The 27,987-nt window shown below is 36.1% G+C and overlaps 4 protein-coding genes across 6 annotated transcripts; 3 read left to right on the forward strand and 1 right to left on the reverse strand.

Moving 5' to 3' along the window:
* The first annotated feature begins 2,723 nt into the window (after nt 1-2,723).
* LOC107772857 (paired amphipathic helix protein Sin3-like 2) lies at nt 2,724-12,513 on the forward strand. 3 transcript variants are annotated; one of them, XR_012708140.1, is made up of 23 exons: nt 2,724-2,958; nt 3,046-3,101; nt 3,206-3,280; nt 3,888-4,100; nt 4,193-4,376; nt 4,476-4,574; nt 4,660-4,833; nt 4,955-5,237; nt 5,561-5,697; nt 6,064-6,139; nt 6,219-6,439; nt 6,547-6,701; nt 6,993-7,120; nt 7,237-7,491; nt 8,170-8,736; nt 8,832-8,914; nt 9,004-9,600; nt 9,766-9,863; nt 9,944-10,082; nt 10,168-10,320; nt 10,437-10,608; nt 11,140-11,251; nt 11,722-12,513. XR_012708140.1 is itself a non-coding variant. In XM_075250507.1 (23 exons), exons 3-23 carry the CDS (start codon nt 3,207-3,209, stop codon nt 11,857-11,859), a joined length of 4,050 nt encoding a protein of 1,349 aa, XP_075106608.1. In that variant the 5' UTR covers nt 2,724-2,958; nt 3,046-3,101; nt 3,206; the 3' UTR covers nt 11,860-12,513. The 3 variants fall into 3 exon arrangements, 1 of the variants encoding a protein (XP_075106608.1); XM_075250507.1 differs by having other exon boundaries at nt 10,437-10,600; XR_012708141.1 differs by having other exon boundaries at nt 2,805-2,958; nt 9,985-10,082.
* A 2,772-nt stretch (nt 12,514-15,285) lies between these two features.
* Nucleotides 15,286-16,068, forward strand: LOC142178942 (uncharacterized). Its single transcript, XM_075248760.1, has one exon. The coding sequence runs from the start codon at nt 15,286-15,288 to the stop codon at nt 16,066-16,068; it is 783 nt and encodes a 260-aa protein (XP_075104861.1).
* A 5,049-nt stretch (nt 16,069-21,117) lies between these two features.
* LOC107788719 (probable galacturonosyltransferase-like 10) lies at nt 21,118-22,513 on the forward strand. The gene has a single exon (NM_001325459.1). It carries the CDS (start codon nt 21,179-21,181, stop codon nt 22,238-22,240), a length of 1,062 nt encoding a protein of 353 aa, NP_001312388.1. The 5' UTR covers nt 21,118-21,178; the 3' UTR covers nt 22,241-22,513.
* A 1,939-nt stretch (nt 22,514-24,452) lies between these two features.
* LOC107788718 (uncharacterized) lies at nt 24,453-27,263 on the reverse strand. Its single transcript, XM_016610419.2, has 5 exons — nt 26,686-27,263; nt 26,354-26,600; nt 25,164-25,262; nt 24,877-25,088; nt 24,453-24,730 (listed from the first exon to the last, which is right to left on the reverse strand). Exons 1-5 carry the CDS (start codon nt 27,138-27,140, stop codon nt 24,655-24,657), a joined length of 1,089 nt encoding a protein of 362 aa, XP_016465905.1. The 5' UTR covers nt 27,141-27,263; the 3' UTR covers nt 24,453-24,654.
* Between the last annotated feature and the right edge of the window lie 724 nt (nt 27,264-27,987).

A 27,987-nucleotide genomic window follows, 5' to 3' on the forward strand; every position in this document is an offset into this window, starting at 1 on the left:
TGTTGTGTCAATGATACTAAAAGAATATAAAATGAATGGAATTGGGATATGGATGGAATATAATGAAATAGAGCCACCTTGAGGTTCCCTATGAAACGAGGAATGTAAGGGAGTCACTATGAAGAAGTTCCGGGAGTTACGAAGGAAGCTTCAAGCTCATATTGGTCATGAGTTGAGAACGGGAATTGAACTCTATGAGATAAAATCTCCGGTTGTTCCTCAGTAGCTCAGTGGTAGAGCGGTCCGCTGTTAACCGATTGGTCGTAAGTTCAAAGAAATTCCCGTGTTTGATAAAAAAATTAATCTTCTCTTATCCTTTTAATTGACATAGACCCTAGTTTTCTAATAAAATGAGGATACTACATTGGGAATAGCCGGGATAGCTCAGTTGGTAGAGCAGATGACTGAAAATCCTCGTGTCACCAGTTCAAATCTGATTTCTGGCACATGATTAATTTGTATGGGTCTTTTTTCCTTCGAATTAATTTCTAATTAATTGATATGAATCAACATACATATTCTTTTAGAGTCTAGATTAGAATAATTGTTTTATCCAGCGTGGCAAGATATACCCGATAAAAGATGCCTCTTATTTACATTTATTACGATTCTTTCTCCATGAATATTACAATTTGAATAGTCTTATTACTTCAAAGAAGCGTGATTACTCCTTTTCAAAAAAAGAAATAAAATCAAAGTTTCTTCTTCTTCTTCTTCTTCTTCTTCTTCTTCTTCTTCTTCTTCTTCTTCTTATTATATAATTCTTATGTATATGAATACGAAACCACTTTCGTCTTTCTACGGAACCAATCTTCTCATTTACGATCAACATCTTTTGGAGCTGAAATTAAATGAGATTTCTAGAGAGTCGGGGAGGCTAGAAGAAATGGAAAATGAGAATTTGTTTATATTTACCTATATAGTGTTAAAAAAATTCATAAGTTAGCATAACCGAATATATATATATATATATATATATATATATATATATATATATATATATATATATAGACACACACACACACACACACACATACTCTGTATGTTATATACAAAAATTATACAAATTTTATATACTTTTTCGGCTACCGAATGTAAATAGTTTCTGACGCGGGCTAAAAGTGATAATACCCCTTGTTTGTATCTAGCCCTGCTTAGTTTACTTGTTATATTACCGTATATGAGGTATAACAAAAAAAAATCCCAATTTTATGTTTTTGGTAAAGAAATTATTAGAGATATACAGCGTTTATACCAAATATTGGTGAGAGTTGGACTTGAACACATAAATTGAACCCATACGTGATATTGGTGAGAAGAAATGTGACCACATAACCCAGTTGAAGTGGATTGCATTGACCGTAAACTTATCACTATACCAAAATATACTAACAAAAAATTCCATTCGGTGGAAATTAATAAATCTCATAATTGTCATCTAGTGCAATCTGGAGTGGAGTAATTAGTGTAATACGATATAATATAATTCTCCGTCAAAAAAAAAAAAAAAATCAATTATCTAATATAGTGTTAGTGTTTTGTCGGAGATCACATAAACTATACCCGTATTCAATATTGAAGAAAAGGAGATCTGATCACATAAAATTTCTTGCCATTTAAGGTGGATTGCATTGACTACAAACTTATTATTTCACCAAAAATATTAACAAAAAACTAATTGCATTTTGTGGAAATTTAATAAATCTCATAATTGTCATCTAATTATGTTACCTAAGAGTAATCTAGTAATTGTGAGGCATAATTTCGAAAGTCAAATATTGTATGTCGTCTTAGTGTCTTGTTGATAGGCTCTATTACTTCTCGAATTTACAAAATAAAGAGAAAATTTTTTAAGATGCAAAAAAAAAAAGAACAATCAATATTTTTATGTGACGCTCTTTGAGTGATGATTGGTTTCTTAGAAGTAATATTATTTTGAATATAAAATACCTTACTTGTAGAAATAATATTTTTACAATGATAATTTCACCAAACAAATCAAATCAATCCATCTATTGGTCACTCAAACACATTTGATTGTGTTGTGTTACTGGGAAGAGAAAGATGACGATCTCTCCTTTAATTTTATGGGATTGTTCTTATATATCTCGATTACAAATTTATATCGTTTGGGTGATGTAGGTAAGTTATATATATATAATAAGTAATTAATTGTTAATCGGTTCAGATCAATTGGATTAGATTTTAATATGATTTCATAAATTTCAATTCTTTTATCATTGCTTTAATTTGGACATACTTTGTTACGATATTCACAATTTTAGTTAGCAAACTAATTAAGGAAATATGACTTGCATTAATATGACGTTAAATGCGTAATTGCGTCGAAAGAAGTACATTTTTTTTCCTTTTACGTGCATTATATAACCTTCACAGATTACAATTATCATTCTACAAATTACTATAATCTATCACAAAAAAAGTCGTTATTTCAGTTAAAACGCACCGCGCATATTCTTTATTTACGCGCGCACATTTTATTAGGTTAAGCTCTAAAATTAGAACATAAACATGAACATAACTCCAAGATTAAACATATCAAACCAAATTTAACAAACAATGTATCAATCAAATAGTAGGTGAAGGCATAACAATTTTTGGGCTAATTTATAAACTTCAAAAAATGTACACACCTGTCATTAATATTGAGCCCATAGGAAGCATATAGGTATTTGAAATCAACAACACGCAGCAGCCCACGTAAAGGGCAAAAGAATTTCAAAATTATAGCCTTTTTCCCTCAAACAAATTTGAGACAATATATATGGCATCGTCAGAAATTGGAGTTACATAAACTGAGTCACGGTACATAAGATATACAGCACTATTTTTTTCTTCTTCGTATTAATTCAATTTTTTTTAGCCCTTTTACCTCTTCGTTTCTCAAACTTGTGTTAGTAGTTCTCAGGAGGGAAACAGAAGAGGGGAAACGAAAAGGTAGAAATAAGAATTGTTTGAGATTTTTTGTTAATTCTTTTTATCTGATCTAAACCATTGAATTAACTCTTTTGTTTTTGTTATTAGATCTGCTGAGAGTTTTATTTTTGCTTCCTCAGAAAATCTGAGGAAAACTTCAAAAAGTGAGTTGTTTTTAGCAAAATGGAGCATGTTAGTTTTATTTTTTATATGTTGAGGTCTTCTATTTGATTGTTAAACTTGTTGTTTCTGTTTTATTTTTTTACAGCATGAAGCGATTGAGAGAGGATGGATATGGTAACCCTCAATTGAAGCGGCCATTTGGTTCTTCTCGTGGAGAATCGTAAGCTCTTTTCCCTTCTGTTCATTTTATGTAAACATGAGTTGTTTTGATGCAAGGTTTTTTTTTTTTTTTTTTTGAATTTGTTGAATTCTTGGTAAGTTTAGGTAAATCAGTGATTTTTAGTTGCTAATAAGGTGTGTGGTGGGTATAATTTTGTGATCAGAAATTGTTAGATGACATTTTTTGCCATATCTAATGACTTAGAGTAGGTCCTATCATTTTTACTCTAACAACTCAGTGTTATAAGGCAGAACTAAAGATAAAGATTCGATCTTTACTCGTGCTGCTTTTGTTTGGCTGGGTCTAGTTTGCTTTTTGTTTGTCTGTTTCTGTTAATTGATTTTAGGGTAAAGGCAAGAACTTTAGCAACAGAACGACTGTTTATTTGGTTATATGGTATTAAGGGTTTTGTCAATTCTGAATGAACTATCAAAAGCTTTTAATTTTAGCCCAAACTTAGCATTGGTATAAGGTGGATGAGAGTGTAAGTTAACCCTATTAAGGAGTATATGGTTTGGGGGAGGACAACAGCAATAAATTTGAGTGGCAACTTTTGGCTGTGGTTCTGATGTGTAATGTTTTTCCTTTTTCTCTTTCGGGGATGAAGCTATGGTCAATCACAAGTTCCTGGAAGTGGTTTGGGCGGAGGAGGAGGTGGCAACAACACAGGCGGAGGTGAAGCAGGTGCTAGTGCTAGCACCCAAAAGTTGACAACTAATGATGCGTTGTCTTATTTGAAGGAGGTCAAGGAGATGTTTCAAGATCAAAAGGATAAGTACGACTTGTTCCTTGATGTTATGAAAGACTTTAAGGCTCAAAGGTTTGCTACTTTGCCAAGTCTCATCCTTGTTTTTATTCAAATTTGGTTATTTATGTGGGATTTATTGCATAAGTCTGTGATATTCCTCACAGAATTGATACTGCGGGTGTCATAGCAAGAGTGAAAGACTTGTTTAAAGGGCATCCTAGATTGATCCTTGGGTTCAACACTTTCTTGCCCAAGGGTTATGAAATAACCCTTAATGAAGAAGATGAGGCTCCTCCAAAGAGAACGGTTGAGTTTGAAGAAGCTATCAGCTTTGTGAACAAAATAAAGGTTACATTCAGTTACCTTCTGATTTTAACGATAAAGGTCTGCCCTTTTTCTTCTTTAACAAACTTTAGTCCTAACTTACTGGATTATCATTTTCCGCAGAAACGTTTCCAAAATGATGATCATGTGTACAAGTCCTTCTTAGACATTTTGAACATGTACAGGAAGGAGCACAAGGGCATCAGCGAGGTGTACCATGAGGTGATAAAGCATTTTTTAATTGTCTACATGGATATTATAGACGAACTTCATGTTTTAGTTTGTTATATTCTTCATATACGTGTAGGTTGCCATACTTTTCGTGGACCATCCAGATTTGCTAGATGAATTCACTAGATTCTTGCCAGATACTTCAGCTACTGCATCAGCAGCACAAACTTCATTTGACAGGTCTCCTTTCCATCATTATGATGAGAGGAGCTCAGCTATTCCCATGCTTAGGCAACCGCACATGGACAAGGTTTTTTGGTTCTTTCTTTATTACTTATTTTGCCTTTTCTTTTCTGGGTGCTTTATTCTTGTCTATTATTGATCGTTGTCCCGCAGCTATACTCACCTCCTTCACTCTGTTGTCTCTGCAGCGTTTCCGGCGGGATAGGATTATTGGTCCTCATGCAGAAAGAGACCTAAGCATTGAGCGGCCTGATATGGACGATGATAAAACAATGGTGAAGTTGCATAAAGAACATAAGAGACGTGCTGAAAAAGAGAACAGGGACAGAAGAACTCATGATCTGGATTATAAAGAACCTGATAATGAGAACAATAGAGATCTAAACATGCAGCGTCATACTGATAAAAAGAAATCTGCTCGGAAGGTTGAAGAATTTGGAGGATCTCATGAAGATAAAGATGCCCTGAAAAGTGAGTGCATGATTAGCGTTGTCTGAATATTTATATTTTGATGTGCTGCATTCGAATCTTCCTCCATTAGCTATGTCAAAGTTATGTGTTAATTCATGGTGAATTACAAGCACTTGTTTAACTTCCAGTCATATGCTGAAACCTAAAGGATGAGTATCAGTACCGTTCTTCTGTAATATTTGCTATTATGTCATGGTTTCTTTTCAGGCGGTTTCACTTTGTTGTGTTTCGTTTTTGGTGTTCTTGATGCATGCATTTGTTACTAGCATAAGATTTCTGAGTTTGATTATAACCTTTTAATATGATTTGCTTGATCTTGCCAGATATGTATAGCCAAGAGTTCACTTTCTGTGAAAAGGTAAAGGAAAGACTGCGAAGTCCAGCTGATTATCAGGCATTCTTACACTGCCTCTCCATTTATAGCACAGAAATAATTAACAGGAAGGAGTTACTACGTTTGGTACGTGTATCTTGCATTTAATCTATCCTTTTTGCTCCTATGTGCCAGTAACTTTTGTTTATAATTTCTGCTATCTATAGTTTGCTTGGGTTCCATTGGGTCTGTCTGTAGGCAGTATTGTTTGCTCTGCTGATGCGGCAAAATATATGGTTCTGATGGTATCCCGCCTGGGATAGAGCCATTTTATGCTAATCTCTCTTTTTGGATCAACAGAAGGGAGGAAAAGGGGTCCCCTCTTCTTTGAGGTGGAAAATTAACTGAATCCTGGTCTTACAGGATTTTGTGGTGCTACAGTCTATGAAATAATGTACAAGTTGGTGTGGTTGTTGTTTAAGCATCATAGATTTGAAGGCATGATCATTGCAGGTTGCTGATCTACTTGGAAAATATCCTGATCTTATGGAGGGTTTCAATGAATTTCTAGAGCGTTGTGAACGAGTTGGTAAGTCTTGATATTTCATGTTGGTAAAATTTTGTGTCACATATATGTGATTCCATTCTGACTGGTTCCTGCTTTTCAGATGGATTTCTTGCTGGTGTTGTGAGCAAGGGTAAGTGGGCTGAAGGGCATACTTCCAGGTCAGTAAAGGAAGATGAGAAAGACAAAGAGCAGAAGCGTGAAACTGATGGAGCAAAAGAAAAGGACCGATATAAGGAGAAATACTGGGGAAAATCCATCCAAGAACTTGACCTGTCAAACTGCGAACGATGCACACCCAGTTATCGGCTTCTTCCTGACGATGTAGGAAATGTGTCGATTGGTTTTCCTCACGAGATCCTACATTGAAGAATCTCAATCTTTAGTGAATTATTTCTTGACATAGATCTGCTTATATCTTTATTGTGCAGTATCCGATACCTACCGCAAGTCAAAGATCAGAGCTTGGAGCTCAGGTTTTAAATGATCATTGGGTATCTGTGACTTCTGGGAGTGAGGACTACTCTTTCAAGCACATGCGCAGAAATCAGTATGAAGAAAGCCTGTTTCGTTGTGAAGATGATAGGTAAGTCCATTCATATGTTAAGTTGTTTCTCGCTCCCCCTAAAAAGGTTAAAAGAAAATTATCAGAAATAGAAGAGATTCTGATTAATCTCTGAGAAAGAGTTCAGACAAGCTGCTTTTCTGGATGTATCTTAACGTCTATGAGCTCACAGCTCCTTTTTAAGCTACTGTTTTCTTGTCATATAAGAATCAGCGAGCACAAATCATCTGTGATAATTCTCTTGAAATATTGTCTTTTGTGATTTTGCTCTTGCTTTTCGTCAATGATGATCGTAATCTTGCAATATGTCAGGTTTGAGCTAGACATGTTACTGGAGTCGGTAAGTTCAACTGCTAAGCGTGCAGAAGAGTTGTTGAATGCCATTAATGATAATTCAGTTGGCGGGGATGGTCCAATTCATATTGAGGACCACTTTACAGGTTTGTCAATGTTGACTTAGACATTAGCGGGCTGCTTTCACAATTTGGTTTCAGTTTTTTGCACAAAGGTACACAACTATATAGCTTGCTGATTAATGAAGTTCTACATTTTGTAGTCTTAAACTTAAGATGCATTGAAAGACTCTATGGTGATCATGGTCTGGATGTTATGGATATTCTGCGTAAAAGCCCATCTCTTGCGCTGCCTGTTATACTGACCCGCTTGAAGCAGAAACAGGAGGAGTGGACCAAGTGTCGCACAGATTTTAACAAAGTTTGGGCTGAAATCTATGCTAAGAACCATTATAAGTCACTTGACCATCGAAGCTTCTATTTCAAGCAACAAGATTCAAAGAATCTTAGCTCAAAATGTAAGTCTAGCATTTATTTTGTATGTGATCTCGCTTTTGACTGTGGCTTTTATTCTCTCTGTTTCTATTCTCTGTTACTGTGTGTAAGTCAGTCTTATGGAGCTGAAAGATGGTATTTCAGTCGATTATTACATAGCTTGATATGTGCTCTTATGACGTTGCAAATCTTCCTCTTCTTGACATTACTTTAGTTTTCATCGCTACCAACATCGATTTGATAAAATTGATACCTTTCCCTGTAATCTTGTCATTGTAGTTAATGAAATGTAGGGTGATTTTTCTCTCCTTTTCAAATTATGTTTCATGCTTTGGTCATCTTATTTTTACTCACTTCATACATGCTAGCCTTTCTATTTGCAGTTTTTTCATGTATATAACTTTCTGCCTTTCTTCCACTGGAGCTCGGGGATTTCTCAGTTATAAAAAAAATTACTGCTTTTGTTTTCCAAGATAGCTACTTCTAGGCTCATGCTTAATACATAGTTCTTTGGATTTTTGGTTCCATTTCTGCATACATGTCTTAGGATTTCACTAAGGGATTAGCAGAGGGAAATTACATTATACATATTTCATGGATAGCTGGTGAATCTATCTTCCATTGAGCAGTTCCTGTGGTTCTTGTTTTTAACTTTCATGGTTCTGATGTGATGCGGTATCTTTCATGATTCTGATGAACAGCCTTAGTGGCGGAGATCAAAGAAATTAAGGAGAAAAAGCAGAAAGAAGACGACATGATTGTTTCTATTTCTGCTGGAAGTAGACATCCTTTAACCCCGAATCTTGAATTTGATTATGCTGACTCTGAGCTTCATGACGACTTGTACAAACTTATCAAGTATTCATGTGAAGAGATTTGCTCCTCCGAAGAGCAATTAAATAAAGTACTGAGGTTATGGACCAACTTTCTTGAGCCAATTTTGGGCGTACCTTGTCGCCCTTATGACTCAGAGGCCACTGAGAACAATGATGTCTTATCAAAGCAGCATGGTCCAAAAAGCAATGGAACTAGCGTTGGTGAAGGTGATAGAAGTCCTAGTTCAGATGCTAAGCAATCAAAACTTATCAGCAACAGAGATGCCAATGCTTCCCCCCTACGAGTAAACTCTTCTAGGACGAGCTTTGCAAATGCAGATGCTCTTCTCAAAGAAGATGGTTTGGCAGTGATTGGTGAAGACCTAACTAATTCTGATGCAGCTGCTGCTATGGGAGCAGATGGTGTTCATGACAAAGTGGAATTAACTTCAGGTATATGTACTTAAAGAATTCTAAACCTATTCCATTCGATTGAATTGTTTCGTTTTTGGCCAAAACTTAGAATAGCTGATGTTCTTTTTATCCAGGGCGTGGTGCAAGACGGGGTACTGGTGCTTCAGAGCATGGTCAAGTATCCAAGTCTAACATTGATAGTGTGCCAGCATCAGAGGTATGGGACTCTGAACTTATGTCAATTTTGGTTGGTGCTAATGATCTTGACTACTCATTATTAAGGCATGATTTCTCTTTGTGTGATAGACTGATACTTCAAGATCGACTCCACTGGGCAATGGAGGGTTTGCAGAAGGCTCTAGAAGTAATGGGTACAATGACGATTCAGTTGATCCCTGCAAAAATGAGAAAGAAGAGGGTGAGTTATCACCGAATGGTGAATTTGAGGATAACTTTGTTGGGTCTCAAGATGGTGCCTCACGTGATGGAAGTGTGCAATATCAATCCAGAGCTGCTGAAGAGATGGATTGTCGGGATGCTGCTGGTCAAAACGATGCAGATGCTGATGATGAAGATAGTGAAAATGTTTCTGAGGCCAGAGAAGATGTTTCTTGCAGTGAGTCTGCTGCTGATGACTGCTCTCGAGAAGAGCATGATGAAGAAGATGACAGGGAACATGATGAACTTGATGGCAAAGCTGAGAGTGAAGGTGAGGCTGAGGAGACGAGCGAAGCACACTATGTTACAGGTGATGGCAATGTGTTGCAAATGTCTGATCGGCTTTTGCTTACTTCGAAGCCACTTACAAAATATGTGGCGTCACCTGTATATGGGGGAGCGATGAAGTACTCGCGGGTGTTTTATGGAAATGAGGCATTCTATGTGCTTTTTAGGCTTCACCAGGTAAGGAGATTCACTTTTTAAGTTCAATTTTCTAGTTTGCAGTGGATTTAACTGTGTATCGCAATACAGTTAATGTGAAGCCCCCTTGCAAATCATATTTCTTCTGTATAATTTTGACATGTGGAGATCTATGCTGTGTTCTTCATCTTCTTTTTCTTTTTCTAGATTCTATATGAAAGGTTATTATCAGCAAAGCTGAATTCAGCATCATCTGAGTCAAAATGGAGAACTGGAAAGGATACTGGTACTGATCCCTATGACAGGTAGGTTGCACTTCTTCGCTCGCAATTATACTAGCCTTTCAGTCAGTTTGTTTTTGAGAAGAATTGATGTGTTTGTGCAGATTCATGAGTGCGCTGTATGGTTTGCTTGATGGATCTGCAGATAATTCAAAGTTTGAGGATGATTGCCGATCAATCATTGGAAATCAGTCATATGTGCTATTCACGTTGGACAAGCTGATATATAAGCTGGTCAAACAGGTATCCTTGTACTAGCTATTTGAATATGATTTGGTGTGCTACGACTTGGTGTTCTTTGAACGTATAATTTTCTTTTTTGCTTCAGCTTCAAACAGTCTCGAGTGATGAGCTGGACGGTAAGCTGCTTCAGTTGTATGAATATGAAAGATTAAGGAAACCAGAGAAGTTTGTTGATACAGCTTATTATGAAAATGCTCATGTGCTCCTCCACGAAGAGAGTATATACCGGTTTGAATGTGTAAGTTCCTGGGTAGATATGTATGTGGTCCCCCCCCCCCCCCTTCCTCTCTTTCTCTTTTTCCCAGTTGAAGATGTAGAAGTGCATTAAAAACTGAATTGTTTTTTTGTTTGTAGACATCTTCCCCTACCCGTCTGTCCATTCAGTTGATGGATGGTGGAAGTGACAAGTCTGAAGTAGTTGCAGTTGCGGTAGATCCCAAATTTGCAGGTTATCTGCATAATGATTATCTGTCGGTCGAACATGGGAAAAAGGAGTCTTCTGCAGTTCTGCTGAAGAGGTAATTAGGTAACTGTCTAATATTTGGTTTATAAATACAGTGCATGTCATAGGAATGCAGATTGTGGTTCTGCTAAATAGGTAATTACCTTACTTTATAATATCAAGTATAGAAATGCCAGTGCATTCCAATAGCTGACTCAAAATAATAATTGCTTTGCGTTGGGAAGAGGTGGGCTGTGGATTCCAACCATACGCTCTTCTAGTCCCAATCAATTTGATTTTCTTACTTTTCTCACTTGTATAATGATGATATTTGTGAAACAAATTGTAGTATCTGTTTCTGCTCGGATGCTTCTTCGACTGAATAACATTAATTCTTCTAGTAAATCTGGTCATTTGTAAGAATTAGTATGGTTCTGGTTCTGTATAAGTACATATATATGAATAAACTAAGTGGACAGAGGTGTTTTTGTAGAGGGTATGGGGGGATGTTCGTCAATCTGCTTTGTGATTGAGTGCTAATTTTACTTGTCATTCACTGCTTTCCATGTCTGATCATTCCCCACCCCCCCACCCCCACCCCCCCATAATCTGCAGAAATAAGCGGAAACATGCCAACCATGATGAATCTACTGCTTTTTGTATGGCAATGGAACATGTTATTCTTGTAAATGGTCTGGAATGCAAGATGGCTTCAAACTCATCGAAGGTAAATGTTCTTCTTTGACCAACTGCTATAATTGTGACATCCAATAATCCTCCTGAAGTTATGAAGTGGGTTGGGTTTGTCCTGGGTGATTTAAATGAAAAAATTACTTGATGTGTTTTTACTTTTTATCTACTAAAGCTTATGAATAGTTGAAAGTTACTCTAATTATCATATGCACTTCTTCACGAGTTTTCTGTGCTATATTATATACTTACCGTCCTAAAAAGGATGTAAGAATACTTGAGAATATATAAAGAAACAATTTAAACGACACACTTGAATATATACTAGAAATAGAGCTGAGACAAGAAAAGGAAAGGATTTGTGAACTTGACGAGGTGATTGGGTGTGTTTAACTTCAATTTCTTGTCCACATCATTATTTCTTCCTGACTCTCTTGTACTTGTCAAATACTTAATAGGAGTAGTTCATCATGATCATCACTCCTCTAATATGATAAATCCTTGCAGATCTCTTATGTGCTTGATACTGAGGACTTCTTTTTCCGTCGGGGAAGGAAACTAAAAAAAGTTTCAGCTGGCAGATTGTCATGTCATTACCAGGCTAGAGTAGAACGGTTCCATCGTGTTCTGTTGTCCTCTTCATGATGATACATGGCCTCTCTCTCTGAAACTGTCAATGCATTACCTTTCTTGGCAAACCAGAACGTTGAACAAGTTCTAGACGGTCTATTTATAGAAATTCACATTACAGGATTTAATCACTTCAACGGACTCCTCTCTTGCTGACTCCAACAGGGTTTTACACTCAAGTATTTCATTGGATTGTCGGACCAACTATTTACTTGGTCAATTGGTTCAATGCTTTGATGGTGGTATTCTCTTGAACCTTCACTCTTGAGGAACAAGGATTCGCGGGTGTGGTTTCTCGTTAGTGTATTATCTTGTGGCACATGTAAATGGCATTTCAGTCATTTTCTTGTACATATGGTTTTCCGCCATAAGTTGTTTCTTGTAAGCTGTGTTTATTTAATCTGGTTGCGTGGGATCGCAAAGGAGCCATATTGCATTTCCTCCTCTGCAGTAGTCTCCGTGTCCCCGTGAGCTGATCAAGCTTTCCAGCAGCTACAGCTTCCTGGATTATGTAAGAGATAGTGATAACTTAGTTGAATTTAGTATAGTGAAAAGCTTTATACAGTGGTTTTCTTGGCCCTTGTTTTGTACAGAGCATACATTTGGATTCTACTTTTTGCTTAAACAAGAGGTTTATTGCCTTATTGACAAGGCTTTTTTCATTCAAAATATTATTGGTTCTTTACTTTTTTTCCTTAGTGACGTAGCATCCCCAACATGTGTTTATATTTGTTTGACTTTTGAGATGAGTTTAAATGGAATCACATGGTCAGTCAAGATTCGTATAGCCGAGTTGGACTTATTTGGTATCGAGGCTTTATAATTGTTGACCGAATATATTGGAAAAATGATATTGTATAACCATTGTAAAAATAATAGCAAAAAAGTATATAAAATATGTATACTTTTTGTATATATATACATTTTGTATGTTATATACGAAAATTATACAAGTTTTATACACTTTTTTGACTACTTGGTGCGGGCTAAAAGTGATAATAACCCATATATATTTAACCAAATAATTGAAGGTCCACTAACACTAGGGCAATAGTTTCTCATCGAGGTATCAATCTTAGGTGGTAACGATTTATATTTGTTTGTTTGATGTTTTTTAGTTCACTCGATTGTCACAAGAAAAATCCAATAATATGAACTTTTGCCACCACAATTTTTTGATAAGAAAATCATACAAAGTGTGAAGACGAAACAAAAGCGAGTTATATTCTTAAGGAGTACTATTTTTGAAAGATTAAGATTTATTTTAAGATATAATGTTATAGGAACTAATATCTGAAAATTAACTTACCCTATTTGGGAGAATCATTAGATTTTTTAATCTTTTACATTGACCTTTCTTAGTCCTATACAAATTTGTTACCTATAAATTAAATGATAAATGTTAAATCTTATTGTAGTTTTACAATGTAAGGATTGGGCACTCACAAAGCTAATTAGATAGATAACATAGGACCAATTTTGTTCCTAACAAATTAAATGATATCTGTATGTTAAGCTTATTTTAGTAGGGGAGCTCGTCAGACATAACTTAGAAACACCCACATATTTTGAGTTACCCGCATGGAGTAACGCTCCTTCAAATCCCACATAAACAATGGAAATTTCTTGTTAGGCAAAATACATAGTTTGCCCCCGGAACTTAGGATCAAATCCCTGTGACACACCTTCTGAGCACGGACAACTTTTTACGCACCCAACCTTTTCAAAGTGTGTCTAATACACACCTTTTTTGTCGACATGGTTAGTGCGTGTTTTACCAATAAAATAAGGCGCGTGAACAGTAAAAAAATTATTTTCTTTCTTTATTTTATTTTTTTCCATTTTCCTAAACTAATTCACTGGCTATCCTCCGCCAAATCCAACACCCACCTTCCACCGTCGTTTCTCCACAATTTCTCCACCATCCTAACCAACACCCACCTGCCAAGAACCACCATACCTTCACCATTGAAGCCCGTCTCTTTTCTCTCTTTTTTTTCTTCTCAAAACCCAGTTGTTGGTAGCAGCCATGGAAGCCCTTACCTTCTGCATACAAAATAGAGCAGTTTGAGTTAAACCCAGAAGCTAAGATCTTCAAGCCACGCCATTTCTGGATTTCATCTTTGAGTTTAAACAAATATTATGCAGTTTGATGTTCTTGAGTTATAATAAAGACTTGTAATTTCTTCATTTAAAAGTGTTTTGATGGATCTAATTATGTCAGGTTTTATGTTATGTGGGTTTTTTCTTTTATTTTGTGAGTTTGAGTTGAATTCTCATTCTATGTAAAAAAAAATATTACTCCTAATTAAAGTTTTTAGAAGTGCAGAGACATACTTCAATGGTGTGATTTTTTTTTATTTCTAAGTGTTTTCTCTTTAAAATAGATTGTATTTGTTGAATTCTTGTTATTAGCTATTGCTCATGTTTTTAAAGTAAACAAGGAGGAGGGATTGGAGCTTTACAGGAGTAAGCCGATGGGAAGGGGGCTCGAAGAAGAGGTAGACGGTGGAGGAGGAGGAAGCTGATGACGGACGGGAGGCTTGGGGAAGATTTTTTTTTTTTTTGGGGGGGGGGGATAAGACATCTATCATACCAAACGATCCCTAAATGTTAGCAAGTCCTGCAATTGTTGGTATTATGTCTAGAGTTTTAAGTAATAGTATATGCTTTAAGCGTAAATAACTTGTACATTATCAGTCTAATTGAACCGGTTATAGCAAGTCATTATTCTATTTCCTCAGCTACATATTAAGCTTGATTTGGAAAGTCACGTGTTTACTCCCTTCGTTTTATTTTATGTGACCTGTTCCGGGATGCGTAGGTCGATTGATTAATTTTCGATTTAAATTTGTTAAAAATAAATTTACATATTTAGAATGTTGAGATGACATCGCTAATGGCAGCTATGGTAGCTGGTTCTGGTCTCTCTCATAAAGAAGAAGAAGAAAGGAAACTTCTAGGTTTTCAGACAAAAGATAACATTTCGGATACTTCTAGGTCAATAACACATTTGGACTTCTCTCTTTTGATCTCTCCACGTGTCCTCATCTCAACGGATGTGCAAAAACATGATAGATTAAATAATAACCATTCAGATGAAGAACACCATAGCTTATTCTACAACTACACAACACTAGATCCCAAACTTCAAAATCTGTCACATGGGATATGTACATAGCAAAAGAATATTCTTCGTTATATTTTGTTATTAGCTAGAAAATATGATTTAGACACATGTATAGATGGTTATTTTGATTCTTTTATTCTTTCGTAGAATAATCTTATATATAGATTGTCTCTGTACAGAATGAATACACAGAAAATTTCCACAAAATTGTCTCGATTTCTTTTACAGTCTTTCATGGTATCAGAGCAGTAGCTCTTTTTGGGAAAAATCAACTTCTTTCTCCTCACTTTTCCGCGTCATAACCCTTCACCATGACTGGAACAACAGACACCATTGTTGCTCAGTCTTCCTCTGCTAATGCAGTCAATTTTGATCCAAATAACCCATACTTTCTCCACTCATCAGATGAACCAGGTATGAGTCTTGTGAATGCATTATTTGATGGAAGAGGCTTTCAAGGCTGGAGGAGATCAGTTCTGATTGCTCTTTCAGCAAAGAACAAGTTGGGGTTCATTAATGGAACATGCCCTGCTCCTGCTATCACTTCCAATGAGTATCAACCATGGACAAGATGCAATGACATGGTGAGTTCCTGGTTACTAAACTCACTATCCAAAGACATTGGAGATAGTGTCATATATTCCAAATCTGCTAAAGAGCTTTGGACCAGTCTTGAGCACAGATTTGGAAGGTCAAATGGAGCTAAGTTGTATCACCTGCGCAAAGAACTATCCAGTTTAGTACAAGGAATAAGTGATATAGCAGGGTACTTAACAAAGCTCAAACGTCTATGGGATGAATTAGACTCTTTAATCTGTGATGTTAAGTGTGTTTGTGCTTGTGTGTGTTCTGGAAAACAGAAACTGGAAAAATCCCCAGAAGATGAAAGACTTATACAATTTCTTATGGGTCTAAATGATGTCTATGGACAGGCAAGGGGAAACATTTTGATGATGAACCCTTTACCTAGCTTAGATCTTGCTTATTCTCTGGTATTGCAGGATGAGAGTCAGAGAGATATCTATATGAATCCCCTTCTCTTTGCTGATTCTTCATCCTTTATGGTGGGCACTCAAGCTAACCTTGCAGCATAAGGAAATTTTGTGCAAAGGAACAACAAACAAGGCCAAAGAAACACTGGGCAATTTCAGCAGCAATCTCAGAAATCAGGGAACAACATGCAATTCCAAAGATCAGGAAGTAATATGCAAAAAAATGTGAACACTCCACAAAGAAAATTTGTTGCAAAAGGAAAGAAGCACAAGTTCAATCCTAACTTATCTTGCACCCATTGCAAGAAAATAGGACATTCAGTGGGAGATTGCTATAGAATCATTGGTTTTCCTGAAGATTTTGAATTCACCAATCCTAGAGGTTCTCAAGTTCAATTCAGAAGCAATGGAGCTGTAACAGGGGATCAAGGAGAGGATGCAAGCAACTATTCTGAAGTTCTAAATTAGCACCTTTCCAATGATCAATTTTCACAATTAGTCCAGATAATAAAGCAAGTAAAAGTTCCAGATGCAGGGAGTTTCAATTCAGAAATCAACACAAATGCAGTAGCTAGTACTATTATGAAATACACTGGAAGTTGTTTTGCAGTTTTTAACACTAACACTTGGATAATTGATTCAGGAGCTTCAGAACATATGTGTTTTAATTCAAATGCTTTCATTTCTTTAAAACCCCTTCCAGTTCCTGTACATATAAATCTGCCTAATTCTTTTAAGGTGACAGTCACACATACTGGAAAAATTCCTATCTCTGCTGAATTCATTTTAGAAAATGTTCTTCATGTTCCCAGTTTCAAATATAATCTATTATCAGTCAATAGGTTTTGTGTTCAATTTCACTACTTAGTCTTATTTACTCATAATATGTGTCTCTTGCAGGCCCCTTTAGTGAAGAGGGCTCAAGTTTTTGGTGAAGAAAAGGAAGGATTGTATCTGTTGCAACCTAGTATTGATAGGTTTAGCTCAAAGGAGAAAAGTTTTTTATCTTCAAATCAAAGTGTTCTTAGTCCAGTTTCAGTTGTTTTTCCTTTTTCTGCAAATGCAGCTTCTGATGTAAACCTTTGGCACATTAGATTGGGGCATTTGCCTTTTTCATCAATGAAACATCTCAGTTTTATTTCAAGTTTTCCTAATTCTGAATGTTTCTGTGATATTTGTCCCCAAGCTAGGCAAACTAGGATTCCTTTTCCTTTGAGTCAAATTACTTCCAAAAGAGCATTTGAATTAATTCATGTTGATACATGGGGACCCTATAAGGAATCCACTTACAATGGCTTTAAGTACTTCTTGACTATTGTGGATGACTTTAGCAGAGGAACTTGGACCTTTTTATTAAGCACAAAGTCTAATGCTTTTTCAGTTTTGAAGGATTTTCTCATTATGGTTGAAAGGCAATTTAGGATGAAGGTCCAGAAACTAAGGACAGACAATGCATTTGAACTAGGTAAAGGCTCTCAACAGGCTGCCTTCCTTAGTTCTCAAGGGATTTTGCATCAAACATCTTGTGTAGCCACACCTCAACAGAATGGGATTGTTGAAAGGAAGCATAAGCACCTTCTAGAAATGGCAAGGGCTTTGTTGTTTCAATCCAAGGTGCCTATACCATACTGGGGAGAATGCTTGTTGACAGCCACATATTTGATCAACAGGCTGCCCTCTAAGGTACTTCATGGCAAGACACCTTTTTCTGTATTGTTTAACCAATCACCTTCTTATGAAATGCTTAGGAATTTTGGATGTCTTTGTTTTGCATCTACCCTATCTGGTGGAAGGAACAAACTTGAGCCTAGGGCTAAGGCATGTGTTTTCTTGGGATATCCTATGGGTCAAAAGGGATATAAAGTGCTAGAATTAGACACAAAGAGAGTTGTTGTATCCAGGGATGTTCACTTTCATGAAACCAAATACCCTTTTGCCTCAAACACCTTGTCTCCAGATCTTATCTTCCTTACTCCCACACCAGTAGAAACAACCTTACCTAAACCTTCCCCAAACTCTTCTTTACCTGAACCTAACATTTCTCAAGCACCCAGTCCTTCTAGAACTCACTCACCAATCAACACTACTCTTCAATCTCCTCAGTCTTCCTATCCCTTTGATTCTATTAGCTATGAGGAGCATCCCACACCTACACCAGCAGTGAGAAAATCCACCAGAGTCACTACATGGCCTAGTCATCTAGAGGATTTCATTTGTAACAACATCTACCTCACAGACCTGACCACCTCATGTTTTGTTCACCCTTCCCAGCCTAATATTTTTTCTTTTGGAGCCCTCTCTAGTCATAATTAGCATGTAATGCAGTCTATATTAGCTATCTCAGAACCTAGTAGCTTTTCTGAAGCCTCTAAGCATCCTGGGTGGCAGCAAGCAATGCAATCAGAGATTGATGCTTTGAAAGCTAATCACACTTGGGATGTAGTTATCTTACCAAAGGGAAAGAAAGCTTTACCTTGTAAATGGGTATACAATGTCAAACATAATTCAAATGGGTCTGTTGAAAGGCTTAAAGCACGACTAGTAGTCAGGGGGGACATCCAACGAGAAGGCATAGACTACACTGAGACATTCTCCCCTATGGTAAAAATGACCACGATACGATGCTTATTAGCCATTGCAGTCAAGAAAGACTGGCTTATTCATCAAATGGACGTCAATAATGCATTCCTACATGGTACTTTGCAAGAAGAGGTTTTTATGAAGTTTCCAGCAGGATTATCTCCACCTACTGTCAACCATGTGTGTCTACTGAAGAAATCATTGTATGGGTTAAAACAGGCATCACGACAGTGGTATGCCTGTCTTGCAGGTGCCTTAAGTTATAAAGGCTACTCCTCATCTCTAAATGATTACTCCCTATTTTTTAAAAGGAGGAATAGCCTAATCTTAGTTGTAGCTGTTTATGTTGACGACATACTCATTAGTGGAGATGATGCAGAAGAGATTACTAATCTTAAGTCCTTTCTCAACACTGAATTCAAAGTCAAGGACTTGGGAAACTTACATTACTTTCTAGGCATGGAAATACTTCGAGAAAAACAGGGCATAATTATGTGTCAAAGAAAATTCACCTTGGATTTATTGAAGGAGTTTGGTGTCTCTGCTCTCCCTTGTGTTTCTTCACCTCTGGAACCTTCTGTCAAATTGAGTGCTGAAGAAAGGCCTTTGCTAAGTGATCCCACCATTTATCGACACCTTGTGGGGAAGCTGAACTATCTAACCCACACAAGGCCCGACTTATCCTTCACAGTCTTGAAATTAAGTTAGTATATGCAGCAGCCCAGGTCTTCTCACTTCAGAGCTGCCCTTCGAGTATTGAGATGCTTGAAATCAAGCCCAGGACAAGGGATTCTTCTAAATTCCGATCCCTCACTCTCTTTGTTAGCGTTTTGTGACGCTGACTGGGCTTCTTGTCCAGATAGTCGAAGATCTGTAAGCGGCTTCTACATCACTCTTGGGGGATCTCCAATTTCTTGGAAATCGAAGAAACAAGCCTCTGTCTCTTTATCATCAGCTGAAGCAGAGTATCGCTCCATGCGTAGAGTTGTTGCTGAGCTCACTTGGCTCACGCGTCTTCTCTCCGATATCTCTGTATCACCATCTTTGCTGGTGCCGGTCCTCTCTGATAGCAAAACAGCTATCAACATTGCTCGAAACCCTGTCTTCCATGAAAAAACGAAGCATGTGGAACTCGATTGCCACTTTGTTCGGCAACAGTTCCTTTCTGGACTGATTTCCCTTTCCTTTGTTCCATCCTCGTCTCAACTCGCCGATCTATTCACCAAATCTCTCTCAGGTCCTTCACATAGATCTGCTATTGGTAAGCTGGGGTAATTTCTCTACCCTCCACCTTGAGGGGGGATGTTGAGATGACATCGCTAATGGCAGCTATGGTAGCTGGTTCTGGTCTCTCTCATAAAGAAGAAGAAGAAGAAGAAAGGAAACTTCTAGGTTTTCAGACAATGGCAGCTATGGTAGCTGGTTCTGGTCTCTCTCATAAAGAAGAAGAAGAAAGGAAACTTCTAGGTTTTCAGACAAAAGATAACATTTCGGATACTTCTAGGTCAATAACACATTTGGACTTCTCTCTTTTGATCTCTCCACGTGTCCTCATCTCAACGGATGTGCAAAAACATGATAGATTAAATAATAACCATTCATGTGAAGAACACAATAGCTTATTCTACAACTACACAACACTAGATCCCAAACTTCAAAATCTGTCACATGGGATATGTACATAGCAAAAGAATATTCTTCAGTTATATTTTGTTATTAGCTAGCAAATAGGATTTAGACACATGTATAGGTGGTTATTTTGATTCTTTTATTCTTTCATAGAATAATCTTATATATAGATTGTCTCTGTACAGAATGACTACACAGAAAATTTCCACAAAATTGTCTCGATTTCTTTTACAGTCTTTCATAGAAACTACGTAAAAAGTACTATAAGTCACAATAATTAGCAATTTAAAATATTTAAAATATATTTATAAAAATATGCTCTTAACATAAATTATTTTTACACTATCAATCTGCTAAAATCGGTCGTATATTTTTACACTATCGATCTATTAGAATCGGTCGTAGCAGATCGCTATTCTATTTTCCATGTAAATGTTAAACATGATATGTCGAGTTACATATTACTAGAAGTCAAAATAATATTATAAAAGTTTTTTATATTACCTACGCACCAAACATAATTTCTTTTATTTAAAAGATTTAAGTTAGATACACGGATAATGTAAAAAAAATAAAAAATTACGCTCCCGTAGTTGCAATCTTTAATTGATTATCAATTACTAATATCTTCACCGTCCATACACAAACTCTTGTTTAAATTCCTCGTATATTGTCCTCGTAAACCGATTCACTGAACCGGACCGAACCAAACACCAAACATTTTCCCTCAGGTTCCTCGAAACATCAATAAAAAACCAAACATATTTCCAGAAGAATAATAAAATAAAATAAAACATATTATAATTAATATTCTCCTTACGCGTTTGGTTTTCCTATAAACTTTTCAATTCCCAACAACGCGATTACGACCAATAAGGCAAATACTAGCGTCTTTATATATCTCAACCTCTCACAAAACCTTAAACGCGTTTACTTTAACAAACATTCTGTCTTTCTTCTTCTTCCCTTAGATTCAACGAGGCGATTTTTCCATTATTTTGCTATGATTCTTTCTAAAAAACACATTTTTTTGCTATTTGTGTCAATTTCTTTGCTTCTAATTCCAGCAAGCGCTATCAGAGGATTTATTGAGAAGCCTAAGGCAAATTTTGATGGATATTTGAGATATGTTGAATCTCCAGAGTATAGAAATAGCGAAGAATGTCCAATTTTAGAGTCAGATTTATCAGTTTGTGACCCAAATTTGATACATATAGCTATGACTCTTGATTCACATTATTTTAGAGGTTCAATAGCAGCAGTACACTCAGTTTTAAAGCATACTTCTTGTCCCGAAAATATTTATTTCCATTTCGTGACCTCCAAAGATTTCGATTTTCAACAGTTGACACAAACAGTTATGTCTATATTTCCATCTCTGAGCTTCAAAGTTTACAGCTTTGATGAATTACGTGTCAAGAATTTGATATCATCTTCAATTCGTCAAGCTCTTGATAATCCATTAAATTATGCTAGAACTTATTTAGCTGAGATTATTGAGCATTGTGTTGAAAGGGTAATTTATTTGGATTCTGATGTGATTTTAGTTGATGATATTCAAAAGCTATGGTCGATTTCATTAACTGGTTCAAGAATTATTGGAGCTCCAGAATATTGTCATGCTAATTTCAGAACATATTTCAATGACAATTTTTGGTCTGACACAAAATTCTCAAAGGTATTTCAAGGTAAAAAGCCATGTTATTTTAATACAGGGGTAATGGTAATGGATTTAGGAAAATGGAGAAAAGGAGATTATACTGAAAAGATTGAAAATTGGATGGAAATACAAAAGAAGAAGAGGATATATGAATTGGGATCATTGCCACCATTTATGTTAGTATTTGGAGGAGAAATTGAAGGAATTGATCATAAATGGAATCAACATGGATTAGGTGGAGATAATTTGGTGAATAGTTGTAGAACATTGCATCCAGGTCCAGTTAGTTTATTGCATTGGAGTGGTAAAGGTAAACCTTGGGTTAGACTTGATCAAGGAAATCCTTGTCCTGTTGATCTTTTATGGGCACCTTATGATTTGTATAGATTGAGCCTTCACTTATAGATTGAGCCTTCAGATTGTGATCTGATAGTGTAAAATTTATTTTAGGCTATTAGTGTATAGGAGTTTAAATTCTTTTTTCTTTTTCTTTTTTCCATTGTGAAAATTCTTTGATTCTTTTTCCTCATTGGGGAGAAGTTGAGAAACACAGTCTGTACTTGATAGTGTTAGGTACAGGGGACGATTTTGATGAGTCTCCTGTGAGTGATTTTGTGTGTGTATAAGAGCAAACGATTGAATAAAGGGAATTTTACCTCTCTGAAAATTTCTCTTGTATAAACCGATTATTCCTTCATTATTTTTGTAGTAATCAGAGTAGTCTTTTGATATTTTCTTCAAGTTTCATAAGAGAAAAAGAACGCCAAGGATGTAGGTGTGTTTTCTTCACTTTGCATTATATTTATGTTTCAATTGTGAAAATCATTCAGTTCCACGGTTTTGGGGTCATATTTAAAGTTTGTTAAATAGTTAATGATACGCTTTTTAAAATTTACAATATTCAGATAAATACTACTCCTTTTGTCTCACATTATCTGTACTATTTTTTTTTTTTAATACGCCCTTAAGAAACATTAATTAGGAGAGATTTTAGACTATAATATCCTTATTTATGTCTTAAGATATGATCTTTTTTCATTGAATATTTACTCTATTTATGTGCTATCTCTTTTTTCAAGAAAAATTACTATTAAGGGTAAAATGAAAAAAATATAATTTATTTTATCAAAAACGACAAATAATTTGAGACAACTATTTTTAAAAATTACAACAGATAATTTGTGACAGACAATACTATACAATCGTGAAATTAATTCTACAAAGATCTCTTATTTATTATTATTAACGAGACAACTTGGCGAAGCAGGGGATGACAGACAGAGTGAGCATGTTTTGACATTTGGAAATCAATAATGAATGACTGAAGTTTATTACCGCGTCATACATTACTTGCATGGGAGAAGAAGACTACCTTTTTGACACAATATGTTTACTACACTTATATTTATAGTACTCCCTCTTGTCAAAAATTAGTAATTTTTTGATTTTTTTCTTGTGGTCCAATATAAGTGATTTTTTCTGATTTCAAGAATAAATTAATTATTTTTTTCTTACGTTGCTCTTGGAGTAATTAATGTTGGAGTATGTGTTAGAAGTGTTTATGCGAAAAAATAGTAAAGGTTAATATGGCCAATTTCATTACTAATTAATATTAAAAGGTGAATTTCTTAATATGTATGAAAACAACCAAAAAATCAATTATTTTGGACCGGAGCGAGTATTATTTTATGCTGAGTCAGTTTTTTCCTGAAAAATGCTAACCCCTAGCTTGCTACAATCTCGACACCAAATATAGAATTATGTTTCCGAATACCTACCACACTATCAAAATTAACAGTACTCTCACTACTAAAACATGCTAGTATCATAATTCCACCAAACCCATCAGCCAATAAATAAATCGTCATGGGATAGCAGACCATACAGTAACAGCAGAATCTCCTTTTTTTTTTGGCCAATCAAAACCACTTTTCACCAAACCTTTTACCAAATCCTGAGTTAAGTGTGAACGCCTTTTTTTTCAGCCTTGACCACTAACAAATGACGACCAGGCAATAACAACATTAGGATGAGAAAGTAGTGATTTCTGCATCTTAGTCATTCTATAATTATGAGAACGTTCTGCCTCGTGGAAATTTTGATCGTGACTTCCATTGCTTTTCGAATTCTCATTTTAATTTTAAGGAAATTCCAACATTCTAAATCAACAGACGAGAAATTGAAATGGTCTACAGCATCCTCCATGTATACAAATCTCAGCAATATCTCCATCATGCAGTGCACAATGAGCATCTCTTTTTCTAATTTTGTTGATCCAGTCCCAAAACATGAATTGCAAACAACTGTGAAGTTGATGGGAATCAGCAAAGAGGTTATAAGTAATGTGATTAGCATCTGTCAAACCGCCCCGCAAGTTTATATGTGATGTATGATCACCTTATGTGATGTTGAAACAGCCTCTTGCAGAAATGCAGGGTAAGGCTGTGTACAATAGACCCTTGTAGTTCGACCCTTACCCAGACCCCACACATAGCGGGAGCTTAGTGCACCTGGCTGCCCTTTTTTTAATATGAAAATGCAAGTTAGGATCAACTAACTATTGTTTGCTCATTGTATGCATTATTTTTAGTGTACTTGATCAATTTACACTATGAAGTCAAAGAGGCACTGAGAAATGGATTATCATTCTCACAAGTACACCCTTCCATACAATTCCTTACGAATTGTAAGAACAAAATTTTACAGGATATGTGGAATATTCTTATATAAGTAACAGGAAAGAATTGAACTAGACAGAGAAAAAGAGAAGGGGAGGAAAAGAAAAGAAGAATATACATCCCTCTTTGTACTTTGCAAGATCATAACAAGCCAACAACACAACTTAGATGCAATCTGTTCTCCAATCCTCTCAAATGATGTCCCAATAACATACACCTGCCAATTACAAAGTTGATTTATTGACCAACTCAGAATAATCAATTCTGATAAAGCTAAAGAGGATACCCAAGAAAAAGTTCACTTTTGGTGAATACAAGGGAAATAAAAAGGAATAAATAACTGAGAGATGCCATGTTACTAACCAAAAAAGTAGCTTTGCCAAGTAATCCCGAGAAGTGCCTGTTGAGTCGCAGAATTCGGTGTCATTACTTTGGTAGTTTTTGGCACCACTAAGATTAGGATCTTCTTCATTGGTAACATCGTCCTCTGTGAAAAATCTTTGCAATATGTTTTGAGCAAGTTGCTTAATAATCTCCTCCACCTCAAAGGATGATGGTCTAGATAGTTCAGTCACCTGTTCAAGTAGCAGACAAATCAGGAATTAACCTCAATAGCTTCAGATGATATGACATACAAATAACGACATTACCATGTCAGATTCCAATGACCGAAGGTATTCCAGCAAATCATTGTTGCTTTCATTGATATACTCCATTTGCAAATTTTCTTGTTGCTGGGATTGCAGTTCCTAAGAGGAACAGAGAAGGATCAGTATAAAGTTTGACTGAAGCTTATAGTGTCAATTATCAGATCAGGTACATAAGTGCGCCCAAGAAAAGAACAAGAAAATATCAGTTTCCACGAGTAAGCTTATACCCTATGGGATTCAGTTGTACAACTGCTAGTGCAGATGAACAATGAATCAGAAAATGACACCTTAATGGACAATGATACTGGTACACAGCCCCAATCCTACGTAGGCAAATTGAAAAGCTCAATTACTGAAGAAACACTAGAATACGAGTTGAAGGAACATGATTAGCCTGCGGCTAAATGTTTGACACCGGAAAGTGTCTAGGCAGAGATCCTTTTTTTTAAACAAAGCGTAAGTAATGCATAAGTAAGTTTTTTGCTAAGCAAGTAGCAACAAACTCACCACAACATATTAGTAAAAACAACAGAGAGGAAAAACGGTGAAGAAGTGGAGAACTCTAGCCATGGTTAAAGCTATAACATCCTAATTTGCCACTCAAACATGCAAGTTGTCTATCAATAATCCAAGGACCAGATCATAGAGCCTATAAATAAATTATCAAAATAGTTTTGCAACTGAACGTTATTCTATGATCACAAGTTCATGCTTGAAGAATGAACTGCAGAAAGCAGGCTTAAACATTCTTCTTCCAGCAGTTTGATTTTATTTGACTCACACACAACTGAAATTTCTGGATAATTATGTATAATAACCTGTGGCAAATGTAACTTCTTGTAACATTAATCCACCCATGTCAGCAGATCAACTTCTTTGGTGCATCCGCTAATTCATGATTGGTAGTAAGATGATTAAATATGTCAACTTTGAGAGCAAAAGGTCAACAAAATTTACATATTTGACTAACAAATGTGTAAAGTATCTAGGATTTCTTACAACTTAAGCTTTGCACTCAAGAAAGCATCCAATATCTTTTGGTTAGGACTACTCTTGGTGGTAGAATGACCATGGTGTCACTTAAACAATGAATTATGAATAGTCTTCTGTATGAAAGGACTAGCCAATAATTCACAAATAAACAAACACAGCCAGTAGTTTTTACAGATTTCAAAGTGAAAGAATATCACCTGTTTAACAGATGAGAGCTCTTCTTCTAATTGCTGAATATAGCTCAAAGCTTCAGGAGATAAATCCCCAAGAGCTTGAGCATTTATTCTTTCTGAAACTGCAGGAGACATATTTTCACTTTTCTCCTCACTCTTCAACCCTAAATTCACATTCTCCTCCGCCAAGTTCAAGCCTTTCAAATTATCTGACGGAATATCAAAATTCCTCATCAATGATATCCTGTACTCCGCATTCCACAACGTATACCTACAGCAAATTGATCCAAAATTTTGAGAAATTACTAATTACACTTTTAAGTTTTAGCCTAAATTAAATTAAGAGATTAAGGTACCCGGTAATTATGGAAGAAACAATGAGGCGATCGAGAGGGCGTTTGGAGAAGTGAACGGTGACGGAGAATTGATCGGAGGGGAGCAAGCCTAACATAGTAGAAATCGTCTGCTTCATAGAGTCCTTAGCAGAATCCGAAACGCCTTTAGATATAACAGAAGTATCCAACGGTTCAATTCGCTTAAGCATATTAGCAATAACGGAGAATTCGCTGCCGAAGCCGTCGGATTTCCTGGTGGAAACGAAGTCGTCAGAAACACCGCCGCCATCAACGCCGGAAATAAGGCAGTTGATAGAAGAACGCCGTCTACCGGAAGCGGAAATAGAAGGAAGCAACGGGCGGATGAGGAGGTGGTTGGTAAAAGGAGGGGGTGGGTGAGGAAGATGTTGATGTGGCTTCAGTGAGAGGTCTGTAAGGCGTGATGTAAGAAAAACCCTAGCTGTAGAGGCAGCCATTAAAAACGGAGATTTCTCTTCTTTGTGTGGCCGGCGAAGTGAAGTTCTCACGTCTTCCTTCGATTCTCTCTCCGCCTCATCTTTCTGCCCACCCAATTCGTTTTCGTGTTTTTGTTGGCTTGTGAATTGACTGACCCTATGCCCTTGCTATTTGCCTTATTTACGGATTTGCCATCCGCTTACTGACATAAAAATACCTGGTTGTAAACTCTCGGCCATTTACTTGAAAAATTCAATCTAAACGAACCCAAAACCTTACCACTAATTTTTATTTGTCGTCTTACTAGTTCTAGTTCTAAAATCCCTAGCAACCAAGTGGTCCAACAATTGTGGTCACTTCTCATTTATTCTTAATAGGTCTCGAGTTTGAGCCATAAAATGGAGTCAGTCGTCTTTATTATGTGAGATTTTTCGGCGCGAATCCAATTTAGTTAGGCCCAAACACGAATATCGAACACTGGACGAAAAACCCAGAAAAATCAACCTAAGTGGTCCAGCATTCATAGGTATCTATCAAAACATAATTGTATCCAATTGCAGCTATTATATTCCATTGCAGGTTACTATAAATACTTTTAATTTTAGAATGCTAAAAAAGAGCTGCTGAATCATGGTTACATGCGAGTCTTCGCCATCTTGAGATTCAGGAGTTTTTGTAATATGATAATTATCAAAGAAACAAAGTTTTTGTTTCAAATTTCCATTGTTATTTTTATCTAAAAAAGTTAAGAATCAAAATAAGAAGAAATAAATAAAGTAGATAAGCTTCATTTAGTTTACTTTAAGCTAAAGGTAAATTGCTTAATGCTTATTTCCTTCAGTTCATTTTACTCTTTTCATTTGCTTT

The sequence above is a fragment of the Nicotiana tabacum genome, chromosome 3, assembly GCF_000715075.1.
Source record: "Nicotiana tabacum cultivar K326 chromosome 3, ASM71507v2, whole genome shotgun sequence".
In the NCBI taxonomy this organism is placed as follows: Eukaryota; Viridiplantae; Streptophyta; class Magnoliopsida; order Solanales; family Solanaceae; genus Nicotiana; species Nicotiana tabacum.